We start from the raw sequence: 15,171 nt of genomic DNA on the forward strand, positions 1-15,171 counted from the left end.
ATTGCCGTGAGTTGTGGCATAGGCCATCAGCTACAGCTCTGATTCGACCCCTAGCCTGGGAATCTCCATATGCCGTGGGTGCGGCCCTAAAATAAAAAGACAAAAATAAATAAATATTAAAAAAATTTAATCATTTTCTAATATGAAGACTGATAGCTTCTCTCTCTCTCTCTCACATACACACAAACACATAACATCCCACATAATAGTAGTCCGATTTGTATATGAACATTAAGATTTAAAAGTTACACATACAATCCATGAGTGCATTATTTGAAAAGCAAATTCAAATGTACTGAATAACAGGTACAAATAGGTATGTCTCCCTTTAAACATCCTCTTCCCATGGCCCATAATCTCACTGTCCTTTCCAAAGAGGAAACCATTAGTATCACATGAATGTGTATTGTTCCACTTTACAAGTGTGATGGAGGAGACGGGATTAAGATGGTGGAATGGAAGGATTGGAGCTCAACTTCTCTCCTAAAAACAACAAAATTCACAACTAAAGACTGAGCACTCTTCACCCCAATGGACCAGAAACCTTTAAAAAGATACCCTACTCCAAAAGAAAAAGAGGAGGCCACATCAAGAGGTAGGAGGGGTGATTTCATGATATTAACAACCCCGTACCTCCTGGGTGTGAAACTGGTTCACAGAGACTCACCTACAGGAGTGAGAGTTCTGAGCCACACATCAAACTCTCATGTGTGGGGATCTGGCATGGGGAAAAAGCGCCCTGGAGCATCTGGCATTGAAGGCCAGTGGGGCTTGTGCGCAGGAGCTCCATGGGACTGGGGGAAATGGAGACCCCATTCTTAAAAGGTGCACACAGATTTCATGTGCACTGGGTCCCAGGGCATAGCAAAGTCTCCATGGGAGTCTGCGTCAAACCTGACCGCAGTTCTTGGAGGACCTCCTGGGAAAACAGGGGTGAACCTGGCTTGTTGTGAGGAAAGGACACTGAAAGCAAAGCTCTTGGGAATATTCAGCAGCAGTGCCTTTCTCTGGAGGTGGCCATTTTGGGGAAATCTGGCCCCACCCGTCAGTCAGCTGCTGAGAAGCCCCAGGGCAAACAACAACCCAGGTGGGATCACAACCCCACCTCTCAGTAAACAGGCTACCTAAAGACCCCTCAGGGACACAGCTGCCTCTAATCCCATCCAGAGACTAAGTCCCACCCTCCAGAGGGATTAGAATCTATTCCACCTACCAGGGGGCAGGCATCAGCCCCTCCCATCAGGAAGCCTACAGCAAGCCCCCATGCTGACTTCAGCCACAGGGGGCAGACATCAGAAGTAAGAGAGGCTACAACTCTATTATCTGTAAGAAGGTCACCACACCAAAAACCTATAAAAATGAAAAGACAGAGAACTATAACTCAGATGAGGGAGAAAGGAAAAATCCCAGAAAAACAGCTAAGGGAGGAGGAGATTCTTAGCCTCCAGGAAAAAGATTTTAGACTGTTGATGCTGAAGATGATGCAAGACATTGGAAATAAACTGGAGGCAAGGATGGATAACTTACAGGAAACACTGAGCAAAGAGATACAAGATATAAAACTTAAACAAGAAGAGATGCAAAATACAATAACTGAAATAAAAAATTCACCAGAAGCAGCTAACAACAGAATACGGGAGGCAGAAGAACGAAAAAGCAAGGTGGAGGACAGATTAGTGGAAATTATGGATGCAGACCAGAAAAGAGAAAAAAGATTGAAAACAAATGAAGAGAGTCTCAGAGAACTCTGGGACAACATTAAACGCACCAACATCCATATTATAGGGGTGCCAGAAGGAGAAGAGAGAGAGAAGGAGACAGAAAAAATATTCCAAGAGATAATAGCCGAAAACTTCCCTAACACAGGAAAGGAACCACTCACTCAAATCCAGGAAGCACAACAAGTACCACATAAAATAAACCCAAGGAGGAACACCCCCGAGACACATCTTAATCAAACTGACCAAAATTAAGGACAAAGAGAAAATCTTGAAAGCAGCTAGGGAAAAGAAACAAGTCACATACAAGGGATTATGGTTATCGGCAGATTTTTCAACAGAAACTCTGCAGGCCAGAAGGGAGTGGCATGATATACTTAATGTGATGAAAGGAAAAAACCTTCAACCAAGATTACTCTACCCAGCAAGGCTCTGATTCAGATTTGAAGGAGAAATCAAAAGGTTCACAGATAAGCAAAAGCTGAGAGAATTCAGTGACACTAAACCAGCCTTACAACAAATGCTAAAGGAACTTCTCTAGGCAGAAAAGAACAAGAGAAGAAGGAAAGAAAAAAGAGCAGCAAAAACGAATCCAAAGTAATTAATAAAATGGCAATAAGAACATACCTATCAATAATTACCTTAAATGTTAATGGACTAAACACCCCAATCAAAACACATAGACTTGCTGAATGGATACAAAAACAAGACCCATATATATGCTGTCTTCAAGAGACCCACTTCACTTCTGGGGACACATACAAATTAAAAGTGAGAGGATGGAAGAAAATATTTCATGCAAACGGGGACAAAAGAAAGCTGGAGTAGCAATACTCATATCAGACGAAATAGACTTTAAAATGAAGAATATTTTCAGGGACATAGCCTTCTCACTCAAATATGGAACAAGACAGGGATGCCCACTCTCACCACTGCTCTTCAACATCGTTTTGGAAGTCCTGGCCACAGCAATTAGACAAACCAAAGAAATAAAAGGCATCCATATAGGAAGAGAAGAGATAAAACTGTCACTGTATGCAGATGACATGATACTATACCTAGAAAACCCTAAGGACTCAACCCCAAAACTCCTTGAACTGATTAATAAATTCAGCAAAGTGGCAGGATATAAGATTAACATTCAGAAGTCAGTTGCATTTCTGTATACCAGCAATGAAACATTAGAAAAGGAATACAAAAATACGATACCTTTTAAAATTGTACCTCACAAAATCAAATACCTTGGAATACACCAAGTCCTGACCAAGGAGGTAAAGGACTTATATGCCGAGAACTATAAAACTTTAATCAAAGAAATCAAAGAAGATGTAAAGAAATGGAAAGATATTCCATGTTCCTGGATTGGGAAAATCAATATTGTGAAAATGGCCATCCTACCCAAAGCAATCTACAGATTCAATGCAATCCCTATCAAATTACCCATGACATTTTTCACAGAACTAGAACAAACAATCCAAACATTTATATGGAACCACAAAAGACCCAGAATTGCCAAAGCAATCCTAAGAAACAAAAACCAAGCAGGAGGCATAACTCTCCCAGACTTCAAGAAATACTACAAAGCCACAGTCATCAAAACAGTGTGGTACTGGTATCAAAACAGACAGACAGACCAATGCAACAGAATAGAGAATCCGGAAATAAACCCTGACACCTATGGTCAATTAATCTTTGACAAGGGAGGCAAGAATATAAAATGGGAAAAGGAAAGTCTATTCAGCAAGCATTGCTGGGAAACCTGGACAGCTGCATGCAAAGCAATGAAACTAGAACACACCCTCACACCATGCACAAAAATAAACTCCAAATGGCTGAAAGACTTAAATATACGACAGGACACCATCAAACTCCTAGAAGAACACATAGGCAAAACACTCTCTGACATCAACATCATGAATATTTTCTCAGGTCAGTCTCCCAAAGCAATAGAAACTAGAGCAAAAATAAACCCATGGGACCTAATCAAAATGACAAGTTTTTGCACAGCAAAGGAAACCAAAAAGAAAACAAAAAGACAACTTACAGAATGGGAGAAAATAGTTTCAAATGATGCAACTGACAACGGCTTAATCTGTAGAATATATAAACAACTTATACAACCCAACAGCAAAAAAACCAATCAATCAATGGAAAAATGGGCAAAAGACCTGAATAGACATTTCTCCAAAGAAGATATACAGGTGGCCAACAAACACATGAAAAAATGCTCAACATCGCTGATTATAAGAGAAATGCAAATCAAAACTACCATGAGATACCACCTCACACCAGTCAGAATGGCCATCATTAATAAATCGACAAATAACAAGTGCTGGAGGGGCTGTGGAGAAAAGGGAACCCTCCTGCACTGCTGGTGGGAATGTAAACTGGTACAGCCACTATGGAGAACAGTTTGGAGATACCTTAGAAATCTATACATAGAACTTCCATATGACCCCACAATCCCACTCTTGGGCATCTATCCGGACAAAACTCTACTTAAAAGAGACACATACACCCGCATGTTCATTGCAGCACTATTCACAATAGCCAGGACATGGAAACAACCCAAATGTCCATCAACAGATGATTGGATTCAGAAGAAGTGGTATATATACACAATGGAATACTACTCAGCCATAAAAAAGGATGACATCATGCCATTTGCAACAACATGGATGGAACTAGAGAATCTCATCCTGAGTGACATGAGCCAGAAAGACAAAGACAAATACCATATGCTATCACTTATAACTGGAATCTAACATCCAGCACAAATGAACATCTCCTCAGAAAAGAAAATCATGGATTTGGAGAAGAGACTTGTGGCTGCCTGATGGGAGGGGGAGGGAGTGGGAGGGATTGGGAGCTTGGGCTCATCAGACACAATTTAGAATAGATTTACAAGGAGATCCTGCTGAATAGCATTGAGAACTATGTCTAGATACTCATGTTGCAACAGAAGAAAGGGTGGGGAAAAATGTAATTGTAATGTATACATGTAAGGATAACCTGACCCCCTTGCTGTACAGTGGGAAAATAAAAAAAAAAAGAATATTTTCAGGGACAAAGAAGGACATTACATAATGATCAAAGGATCAATCCAAGAAGATGATATAACAATTTTAAATATCTACACACCCAACACAGTTCACCACAATATATAAGCAACCGCTAACAACCTTTAAAGGAGTAATTGACAATAACGCAATAATAGTGGGGAACTTTAACACCCCACTTACAGCAATGGACAGATCAACCAGACAGAAAATCAATAAGGAAACACAGGCCCTGAATGACGCATTAAATCACATGGACTTAATAGATATTTATAGGACATTTCATCCAAAAGCAACAAAATACACATTCTTCTCAAGTGCACAAGGAACACTCTCTAAGATTGATCACATCCTGGGCAACAAATCCAACCTCGGTAATTTTAAGAAAATTGAAATCATATCAAGCATCTTTTCTGACCACAAGTGTGATGGATATATTTCACTCTCTTTCCTCCCTCACCCAGATCCACTCTTTAACCCAATATGTATGTTGAACTCTATGCTCTATGCAAGAGTCTGAATCAAAAGGAGTCCTTGATATATGGCTTCTGTTTGGGTTCAGCCAATGGGGGTCACGAGTTGAGGATTAGAGAAAGAGAGAACAGCTAGTTTGGTTTATTTTCCCTTGGCTCCCTCTCAGCTGGGACATATGAGGTGGCCTGTATTGCTCAGGCAAAAGTCATAGCTCTTGGAGATAGCTGTGTATTACGGTTTCTTTTTTTCTGGTTTCCAGTACCACTTCCCCACTTTGTTGCTTCAGGCCTTGGGTGTGTGACAGACGTCCATTGTGGCTAGTTCCAGGGTAGTGCATGTACAGTACACATATAGATGCCCCTTACTGGTGTTCTAAATCCTTCTCACACCTTTGATCAATATTTCCTTTTTTCAGCTTCCCTCATTTTCCCAGGTGGGTGTGCCATCTATTATATCTGATATAACTCTCCATTTACAAACAGACCAGCATCATTCCATGCTTCAGAACTTTTGAATCACCATTTCTTCTACCTAAAATGCTCTTCTCTTGACTTCATCATGGCTAGCTCCTTCCTGTCTTTCAGTTTTGAGCTTAAACACCCCTTCTAAGAAGGGATACCCAATGTGAATTTACTTCCCAGTCTCTCTATAGCATAATCTTTTAAGTTTCATCAAAAGATTATTTTCCAAGTTATTTTACATTCCGATTCTCTCTCTGAAAGATGTAAATTTTATGACAATAGTTAATTAAAAAATTACAATGGAATCATCTTAAACATATTATTATGTCGCTTGATTTTTACACACACACACTTTTTCATGGTGGAGAAGTTGACAAACCGATACTTAAAACATTTTTCTTTTCTTTTTTTTTTGGTCTTTTCTAGGTCCACACCCACGCCACATGGAGGGTCCCAGGCTAGGGATTGAATCAGAGCTGCAGCTGCCAGCCTACCTACAGCCACAGCAACCCGGAATCCAAGCTGCATCTGTGACCTACACCAAAGCTCACAGCAATGCCAGATCCTTAACCTGGTGAGTGGGGCCAAGGATGGAACCCACATCCTCATGGATACTAGTTGAGTTTGTTACCCCTGAGCCACTATGGGAACTCCCCTTTCAGTCATTTTAAATTTATTGTGAGTTGTTTCATGGCCTAATGATCTATTCTGTAGAATGTTCCATATGCAATGAGAAATATATCTATTCTGCTTTTTTTGGACGAAGTGCTCTGTAGATGTTTGTTAGTTTTATTTTGTTTACCTTGTTCGGATCTCTCTTTCCTTGCTGATATTCTAATTTTTCCATCCATTATTTTAAGTGGGGTACTGAAGTGCAGCAGTTATTGTGGAATTAACCATTTCTCCAATTAGTTCTGTTACTTTTTATGTTATGTACTTGGGCAATCTTTTGTTAGATGCATGCGTGTTTGTTAGATCTTCTTGATGGATAGACTAAATTTATCATCATAATTTTTTTGACCATAGTAACAATTCTTGTCTTTATGTCTATATTCTCTGATATCCACATAGCTGTTAGTGCTATCTTTTTCTGCTTTTTTAAAAATTATTTTTTGAAGTATAGGTGTTTTAGAACATTAGAAGGAGTTTCAAGTGTACAGTATAGTGATTCACTACTTTTACAGGTTATACTCTGTTAAAATTGTTGCAAGAAAATGGCTGTAATTCCATGTGTTAGACAATAAAACCTGGTTTCTTATTTGTTTTGTACATAGTAGTTTGTATCCATTAATCTCATACCCCTCTCTTGCCCCTCCCCTCTTCCCTCTTTTCATTGGGAGCCACTAGTTTGTTGTCTATGTTTGTGAATCTGTTTCTGTCTTGCTATACGCATTGATTTGTTTAATTTTTTAGATTCCACATATAAGTGATGAGAAGAAGTGTGTGTAAATGTGTCACATCAATGTGTCTTCTTTATCCCCTTCATCCATTCAAGTGTTCATGGATACTACGTTTGCTGTCATTTCTGGGCTATTGTAAATAATGCTGCTCTGAACATTAGGGTGCCTGTATCTTTTCAAATTCGTGTCTTTGTTTTCTTTTGGTATCTACCCTGAAATGGAATTGCTGGATCATGTGGTAGTTCTATTTTTAACTTTTTGAGACATCTCCATAATGTTTTCCATAGTGGCTGTACCAATTTATAGTCCTACCCAGAATGGGAAAGGGATCCCTTTTCTCTGTTTCCTCACCAATATTTATTATTTGTGTGGTTTTTGATGACTGACATTCTGATAGGTGTGAGGTGACATCTCATTGTAGTTTTGATTTACATTAATCTAATAATGAGTGATGTTGAGCATCTTTTCATATGCCTATTAGCCATCTATATGTCTTCTTTGGAAAAACGTCTCTTCAGATCTTCCACCCATTTTTTGACTGAGTTGTTCATTTTCTGATATTTGTTGTATGAGCTTTTTAGGTATTTTGAATGTTAGCCCCTTATCATATAGGCTTGAGTATTTTCTCCTATTCAGTAGGTTGTCCTTTTTTTGCAGCTCATTTTCTTTGCATGTGAAAGCTTTTAAAGTTAATTAGTCCCGTTTGTTTGTTTTTGCTTTTATTTCTTTTGCCTGAGCATGTGGATCCAAAAAAATACTGCTATGATTTATGTCATTAGAGCGTTCTGCCTGTGTACTCTTCTAGGAGTTTTATGGTTCCAGGTTTTGTTTTTTGTGTTTCAGGTCTTACATTAAAGTCTTTAGTCTATTTGGAATTTATTTTTGAATATGATGTGGGGAAGTATTTTAATCTTATTCTCTTACATGTAATTGTTTAGTTTTTGATCTTTTTAAGTGTATAAAACTTATCAAAATTAGTAAACTAAACACAAAAGTTCATGCTACAAAATCATTTTTAACTGGTTTTAATTTTTAAAAATCATTCTTTTTTTCTTGGTTAATAAATATATTAAAAAAATAATCTCTAATGCCTACAGATAATTCCTGCCTATTTCTGTAGCATAATTGTTAATTAGTTATTTTTTGCATGTTCAGATTATTTTTATCCTTTATTAATGGCACATAGATCTAAATACAAACCACAATGTATTAAGTTTCGGTCTTCAGTGAATCAGACAGCTTTTGCTGAAATGGGCATATCTGGCAAAACACACAGCTTGGTCATTAGTAACCATCACTACTATCCCCTGGCTGTAGAATTATCACATCTTCTTTTTCTTTTCCAGCCTTATTGAGATGAAATCGACAAATAAAATTGTGAAGACTTAAGGTGTATAATGTGATGATACATATATCAAATATATATCCCTCGATGTATGTATCCATCGTGAGATGACCACCACGATCGAGTTAAGTTCATTGCTCACATGGTATCTTTTGTGTATGTGTGTGGTCAGAAGAGTTAAGATCCGTTCTGTTAGCAAACTTCAAGTACATAATTCAGTGTTATTAACTACCGTCACCATGCTGTGTGTTAGATCCCCAGAACTCATTCATCCTATGCTGTAGGTTGTCACGGTAGCTGTCACAGTTCTCCATTCCTTGTCCTATACCCACTGCTATGTGGGTAGCTGAGAATCTCTCATAGATCACAGCACCTCCCTGAGAACGAAACGTTCAAAGCCAAGGTAATGTTCCTATAGATGCCTCAAGCCACTAGACTGTGTTATAACGATGCCCATTTATCTTAAGAGCAAGTTTTCGGATGATTTCCAAATGTATTTGGTCAGGATTCATCTGTACCTATGTAAATCTGTACCTGAAAATGTTTAAAATTATTTATATTATTTAGTGTTAGTTCAGTTTTCTTCTTCCATCCTTGAATTTAAATAGGAGTTCTCCTTCTTTTGAAAAACATTTTCACCATGAGGAATCTTGGTGAAAATTTCCCCTAATTTTCTTTTAATAGTCTGCAACAGATATTTCTGATGTGTTTTTTTGGTTTTTTTTGGTGCCCAAACCTGGGATGAACCAGGGACCTTTTGGATTACTTTTAAATTCTTAATAATTTTCTTTTTTTTGGATGTTTACATATTTTTATAGTACACACAACTCAAAAAGGAACTATTTAACTCTATGTCGTGTACCAATAATTAAGATTGAAGAATTTTGAAACCTTTTTATGGAAGGAAGTGATGCACATTACAGAGCTAATAGGGCATAAAGAGCCATGTGAGACACACATATGTGGAAGCAGTAACCCAGTGACCACCACAGAAGTCATACAGACCCCTCAGGGGCTAGAAAATACTGAAGAGTTTAGAGTGAGAACTTGTTAGGCTTCTGAGATATAATCTGGCAATTTGTGCTTTTAGCCTATACTTTAGCCTAAATGGGAACACTTTGGGAAACCTGTCTAGTGTTGGACTCATCTATTAAAATTCTTTGGTAGCCAACTTCCTTCCAGAATTTGGTAATGAGAACTTTAACTGTGAGTACAGAGGTATCTCCAAAATAACATTCACTGTTATTCAAGAAGGTTCTTACAAAAGAGATTGACAAGTACAGTTCTCCCTCCTCCGTCCTTTCCCTCCTTCCTTCCTTCCTTCCTTCCTTCCTTCCTTCCTTCCTTCCTTCCTTCCTTCCTTCCTTCCTTCTTTCTTTCTTTCTTTCTTTCTTTCTTTCTTTCTTTCTTTCTTTCTTTCTTTCTTTCTCTCTCTCTCTTTCCTTCCTTCCCTCCTTCCTACCTTCCTTCCTTCCTTCCTTGCTTCCTTCCTTCCCCTCTTTCTTTTTTAGATATTTTTAAATGATAGTTGATTTACATTTTCTGTCAATTTCTGCTATATAGCACGGTTATCCAGTCATACATATATGTACATTCTTTTTCTCACATTATCCCCCACCATGTTCATTAACAAGTGACTAGATCTTCCTCCCCTCCTGCCTTCCCTCCTTCGTTCATTTTATTTCATCTTTCTTTCTTTCCTCTTATGTTGGTTTTGCATCTTTTTCAAAGAGCCATTTTTGTGGTCCTCTGGTATCTACCTATGAGCCAACACTTTTTTCTTGCCTAGAGTTCTCCTAAGGGCTGCCTTGACTTCCTTGTTCCGTAATCTGTAGATGATGGGGTTGAGCATGGATGTCACCACGGTATAGAAGAGGGCTAGGAGTTTATCTATTCCTGGTGAATGGCTAGCCTTGGGTCTCAAGTAGGTGACAGATGCTGAGCCATAGAAGAGTGTTACTACAAGTAAGTGGGAAGAACAGATGGAAAGAGCTTTTTGGCGACCCTCAGGTGAGGGCATGCTGAGCACGGCAGCTAGAATTCTGCCATAAGAAGCAATGATGAGTAAAAATGGGCTGGAAATGCAAAGGGTGGCCACAGCAAAGACTTCAGCCTCATTATGGGAGGTATCCCCACAGGCAAGTGCCAGGATAGGGGGGAGGTCACAGAAGAAGTGGTCTATTTCACAGGGGCCACAGAAGTCCAGGGAGAAAATATAGTTGGTCTGGCCCAAGGCTACCATGCATCCTACTCCCCAAGAAACCATTGCCAAATGGACACACACTCCACGACTCATTCGTGTTGCATAGTGAAGTGGGGAGCATATGGCCATATAGCGGTCAAAAGCCATGGCGGCCAAAAGACAGCACTCACTGATACCAAAAAATGCGAAGAAAAACATCTGTGTAGCACACCCCTCCCGAGAGATTCCTCGGGCCTCGCTCACAAGGCTCTGCAGCATCTTGGGTGTGACAGAGCACGTGTAGCCAATCTCCAAGAGAGACAGGTTGGCCAGGAAGAAGTACATGGGGGTGTGGAGGACCGGGTTGGTCCAGATGGCAGTGGCTATGAGAGCATTGCCCGTCAGTGATGCTAAGAACATGAGCAGGATGAGGGTAAACAAAAGGAAACACTGTTCAGTGACCTCAGAGAATCTGGCAAAGGCAAAGCGTTTCACAGACATGCTGTTGTCCTGCCACAAGGAACAATTGAAGGTCATGCCTGAAAAAAAGAAGGCAAGGTCATCATCAAGAGTCTTTCACATAGAAATCTGAATCTTTCTCTTACTCTTAACAAGTTCTCGTGAGTCAGAGAGATAGATTTCTGCAATTCCAAAATTCAAAGTTTGGAAGTTACCCTCATCTTGAAACCAAATCCTATTCCATGTTCACTCTCCTAGTTGATTTGTTATAAATAATCTAGTCAGCAGGCATGAAATGGAAAAAAGTTTAGTAAAATTTTCTCTCTCATCCCTTCATTTTACCAATTGTCAAATACTACCAGTGAGGTCCTCCCATACCTACCTATTTCTTTCCTATTCTTTAGCCACTGACTTGCTTTCTTGACTCATTTATCAAGAAGTATTTATTGAGCACAGCGTATTTTCAAAGTATTTTACAGTTTCTGTTGTAGGTCCTGGATTCAACAAAGAAGGAAAAAAGAACAGAAAAAAACGGACTGGTTCAGAATTCTGTTAAATATGAAATAACAAACATTATATGATTACAGTGACCCTTAGCGTCTATGACTGCTGAAAAATGTGCTCACACCTCAGGTATTCTATTATAATGCATTTACACTTATATTAAATCCTTTAGAAACATTTCCCTTTTGTTGTTATTAATTAACTTAATATAATGTAATAGTTATCTTTTTTATGTGGCACTACATTCAGTTGAGGTCATGACAAAGAAAATAGAGACAAGTTTATTTATTTCTTTTAAACCAAAATATCTCCTTTCTTTCTTTAATTCTTTTCTTTTGCTTTTTAGGGCCACACCCATGGCATATGGAGGTTCCCAGGCTAAGGTTCCAATTCTAACTGTAGCTTTTGGCAGTGGAAAACGAACCCAGCTAATGTACATGAGGACATGGATTAGATCCCTGGCCTCACACAGTGGCTCAAGGATCCAGCCTTGCTGTGAGCTGTGGTGTAGTTTGCAGATGTGGCTTGAATCCTGCCTTGCGGTGGCTGTCACGGAGGTTGACAGCTGCAGCTCCGATTTGACCCCTGGCCTGGGAACTTCCATATGCTGTAGGTGCAGCCCTAAAAAGAAAGAAAGATACCAAAAGACAAAATAAGAAATTAACATGCACTTTATCACCATCAGAAACTCTTGCCCTTTAGAAATGTCATGTTAATGAGCTCATTAGACACTGTGTGCAATATTCTCTAATATTGCCAGTCTATAAAAATAACCTATATTAAGAATCAGCCATCAACCAAATAATGCACCATGATTCTAATCTAAAGATATAGGAGTTTCATGCCCAATGATACACCGTGTTTGTAGATGCCTACTCATGTGATGAAAGATCAAGTGGCTGTTGAACATTGACAAGATTCTGCAGGTTTAAATCTTGAGATGGAGTTTCAGTGATAGGTGGATGTATGAAAAAGTAAATAGAGGAGAGAGACAAGATCATTTCAATAGCTCGTGGCTTTCTTCATGTGCCAGCTTCCCCAGCCCAAGATCCAAGACATGTACCTTGTCTACAGCTCTGCTTTGGAAATAACCCAGCAGAAGTGATTCATTTGGAGCCAGCTCCACGTAACTAGAACTGTTGCTTAACTGACTCAGTCCCTTATTAGTCTCTATTGTCATGATGAAACGTTTCTTTAGTTCCTATCAGCCAGAGGAAATCATGTGATACATTACTAGATATTTTACCTGAAACGCTTAGTGCAGTGCCTGGAATATAAGAAAAACTCAGTAAATATTAGTCTCCATTATTCTGAAATGGTCATTTCTAAAATGCTTGAATCATAGGTACAATTTAAATAAACTGGCCATTGAATATGGCAGAGATGATTTCCCATTGCTTTCCACCATTTATCCGTAGTTATTTCATCGAGGACTTAATATCTAGCTGAGTGATGCCTTAACATAAGCTCGCAGAAACTATTTTATCATTTGATTACAGGATAATCGAGGCATTTCCAATTACCCGAAGATAAGACATATGTCTGTTTCCTGTAAAGTAAATAGTTTAGAACAACTTACAGTAGTTTTATGACAGGAGTACTGGCAAGTCTTCAGAGAGCGGAGAAACTAACCGATGAAAATAATGTCCGGAAGTGATTAATGCTTTGAATGCTGGCTATTCATTTTCAAGCTTTAATTCACCATCTTCCACAGCACTGTTAAGACCTCAGTTATATCACATACCTTCAATCATCATTTTTGAGGGAAGAAAGTAGATGGTATTTGCTTCTGATGAGCCACTTCCTATTTTGTCTGCACAGTCTCCTTATAACCTCCCCAAATTCAGAGGATGTAAAGCTCCCCAATCCTTACTTCTAAAACTAAGCACTGAGAAGCTTTTGTTGTAGTCAGAACCATGTCTGATGCCAGGAAGACTGTGTCTCCTGAGAGAGCATTATGTCCTTCCTCACAGTGCCCTCAGCCACACACACACACACATACACACACAGAGTCACACACACACACACACACACACAGACACACACAAGCATGTAGGGTTGTGCTGATTACATAATATATTTGAACCTTTCTCATCCTGAAAAAAAGGAATGTGAGTATGTTTTACTTCATTTCTTCTCCTTGTTTCTGAATCCTTATCATGCTTCCCTTCTCCTGAGAGATATTTTCTTCTAATAAGAGGGTCAGGAAGTAGTTTTATTTTCTCTCTGAGGAATTTCAAATGCCTCTATTTGTTGTTGGTTATGAACATTTAGGTAGCAAAATAAATAAATATAAAAGGTAATGTAAAAACAAGAGGATCTTTCTGTATAGCGCTGGGAACTAAACCTAGTCACTCATGATGGAGTATGATGGAGGATAATGTGAGAAAAAGAACGTATATGTGCATGTGTGACTGGGTCACTTAGCTGTACGGTAGAAAATTGACAGAACACTGCAAACCTGTTATAATGGAGAAAATAAAAATTACTGTTTTAAAAAAGAGATGCTTGAGAAAATGCTTTGACAAAGATGCCGTAGTTTGGCTGCTTCTAGTGTCAATATTCCTGGATAAATACTCCTCTATTTCTACAAGTAATGAAATAGCATTGATTGAACATGCAGTATTTTAGGTGCTTTACGTGTCATTGCAGTTTTAGTTTAATCATCACAATTAATCAGCGATACATTAGTTTCTTTGTTAACGATGAAGAAGTTGAGTTTCAGCACAGCACAGGGAACTTAATCCAATCTCTTGGGATTTGGGACCATGATGGAAGATAGTGTGAGAAAAGTCATGTGTATATATATATGTATGACTGGTCACCTTGCTGTCCAGCAGAAATGTATACAGCACTGTAAATCAACTACACTTTAATAAAAAATAAAATGAAAAAAATGAAAGTAAAAGCAAATCCATGGTAAAATACGAATAACCCATATTATACATTACTGCTATGACAGACTGTATGCACAATGTGATAGTAATTCAAGTGAAATCTAGCCAAATATTTGACCCCTGTATACTATTAATATGAAATACTGAGATTTACAATTTAGTTTGAATTTAAAGAAGTAGTCATCAAAATAATTATGAAAATGACATAAGTAAGGTTCACACCACATGATATTGAAGCAGTTAGTATTTTTCTGGGATTCTCTCCCCAGATAATAAGAAATGAGTGACAACAGAAAAAAAAATCGATGCAACTTGTCGAGGGTACTTTGTTCTACAGGGTTTTTCTAATTGGTCTCATCTGGAGATAATACTTTTTGTGGTTATCTTGATGTTGTACTTGTTGACATTGTAGGCAACCTGTACATCCTTATCTTGTTGTACCTGGACTCATGTCTGTACACAGCCATGTATTTCTTCTCTCAAACGTCTCTTTTCTGGGTCTCTGCTATACCACCAGCCCCATCCCTCAGTGGCTGATCAAGCTTTGGGGTCCAGAAAAAAAACTTCCAGGAGATTGACAGAAGCTAAATATTCTCCTACAGATCTAGTGACCACAGTATGAAAAACATTGGAACTTTGTACAAACTTCTCTAGCCTAGGTTGTTGGGCATT

At 38.7% G+C, this 15,171-nt stretch overlaps 1 protein-coding gene across 1 annotated transcript; it reads right to left on the bottom strand.

Annotated features, from left to right (window-relative positions):
- Positions 1 to 10,213: 10,213 nt before the first annotated feature.
- Positions 10,214 to 11,176, bottom strand: LOC146401396 (olfactory receptor 10C1-like). The gene has a single exon (XM_084970366.1). The coding sequence runs from the start codon at positions 11,174 to 11,176 to the stop codon at positions 10,214 to 10,216; it is 963 nt and encodes a 320-aa protein (XP_084826492.1).
- Positions 11,177 to 15,171: the final 3,995 nt, after the last annotated feature.

The sequence above is a fragment of the Sus scrofa genome, chromosome 7 (genome assembly GCF_054392235.1).
Source record: "Sus scrofa isolate SSC_HxYL_T2T_F1_AM1 chromosome 7, Sscrofa_HxYL_maternal_Yorkshire_Landrace_v2.0, whole genome shotgun sequence".
NCBI lineage: Eukaryota > Metazoa > Chordata > Mammalia > Artiodactyla > Suidae > Sus > Sus scrofa.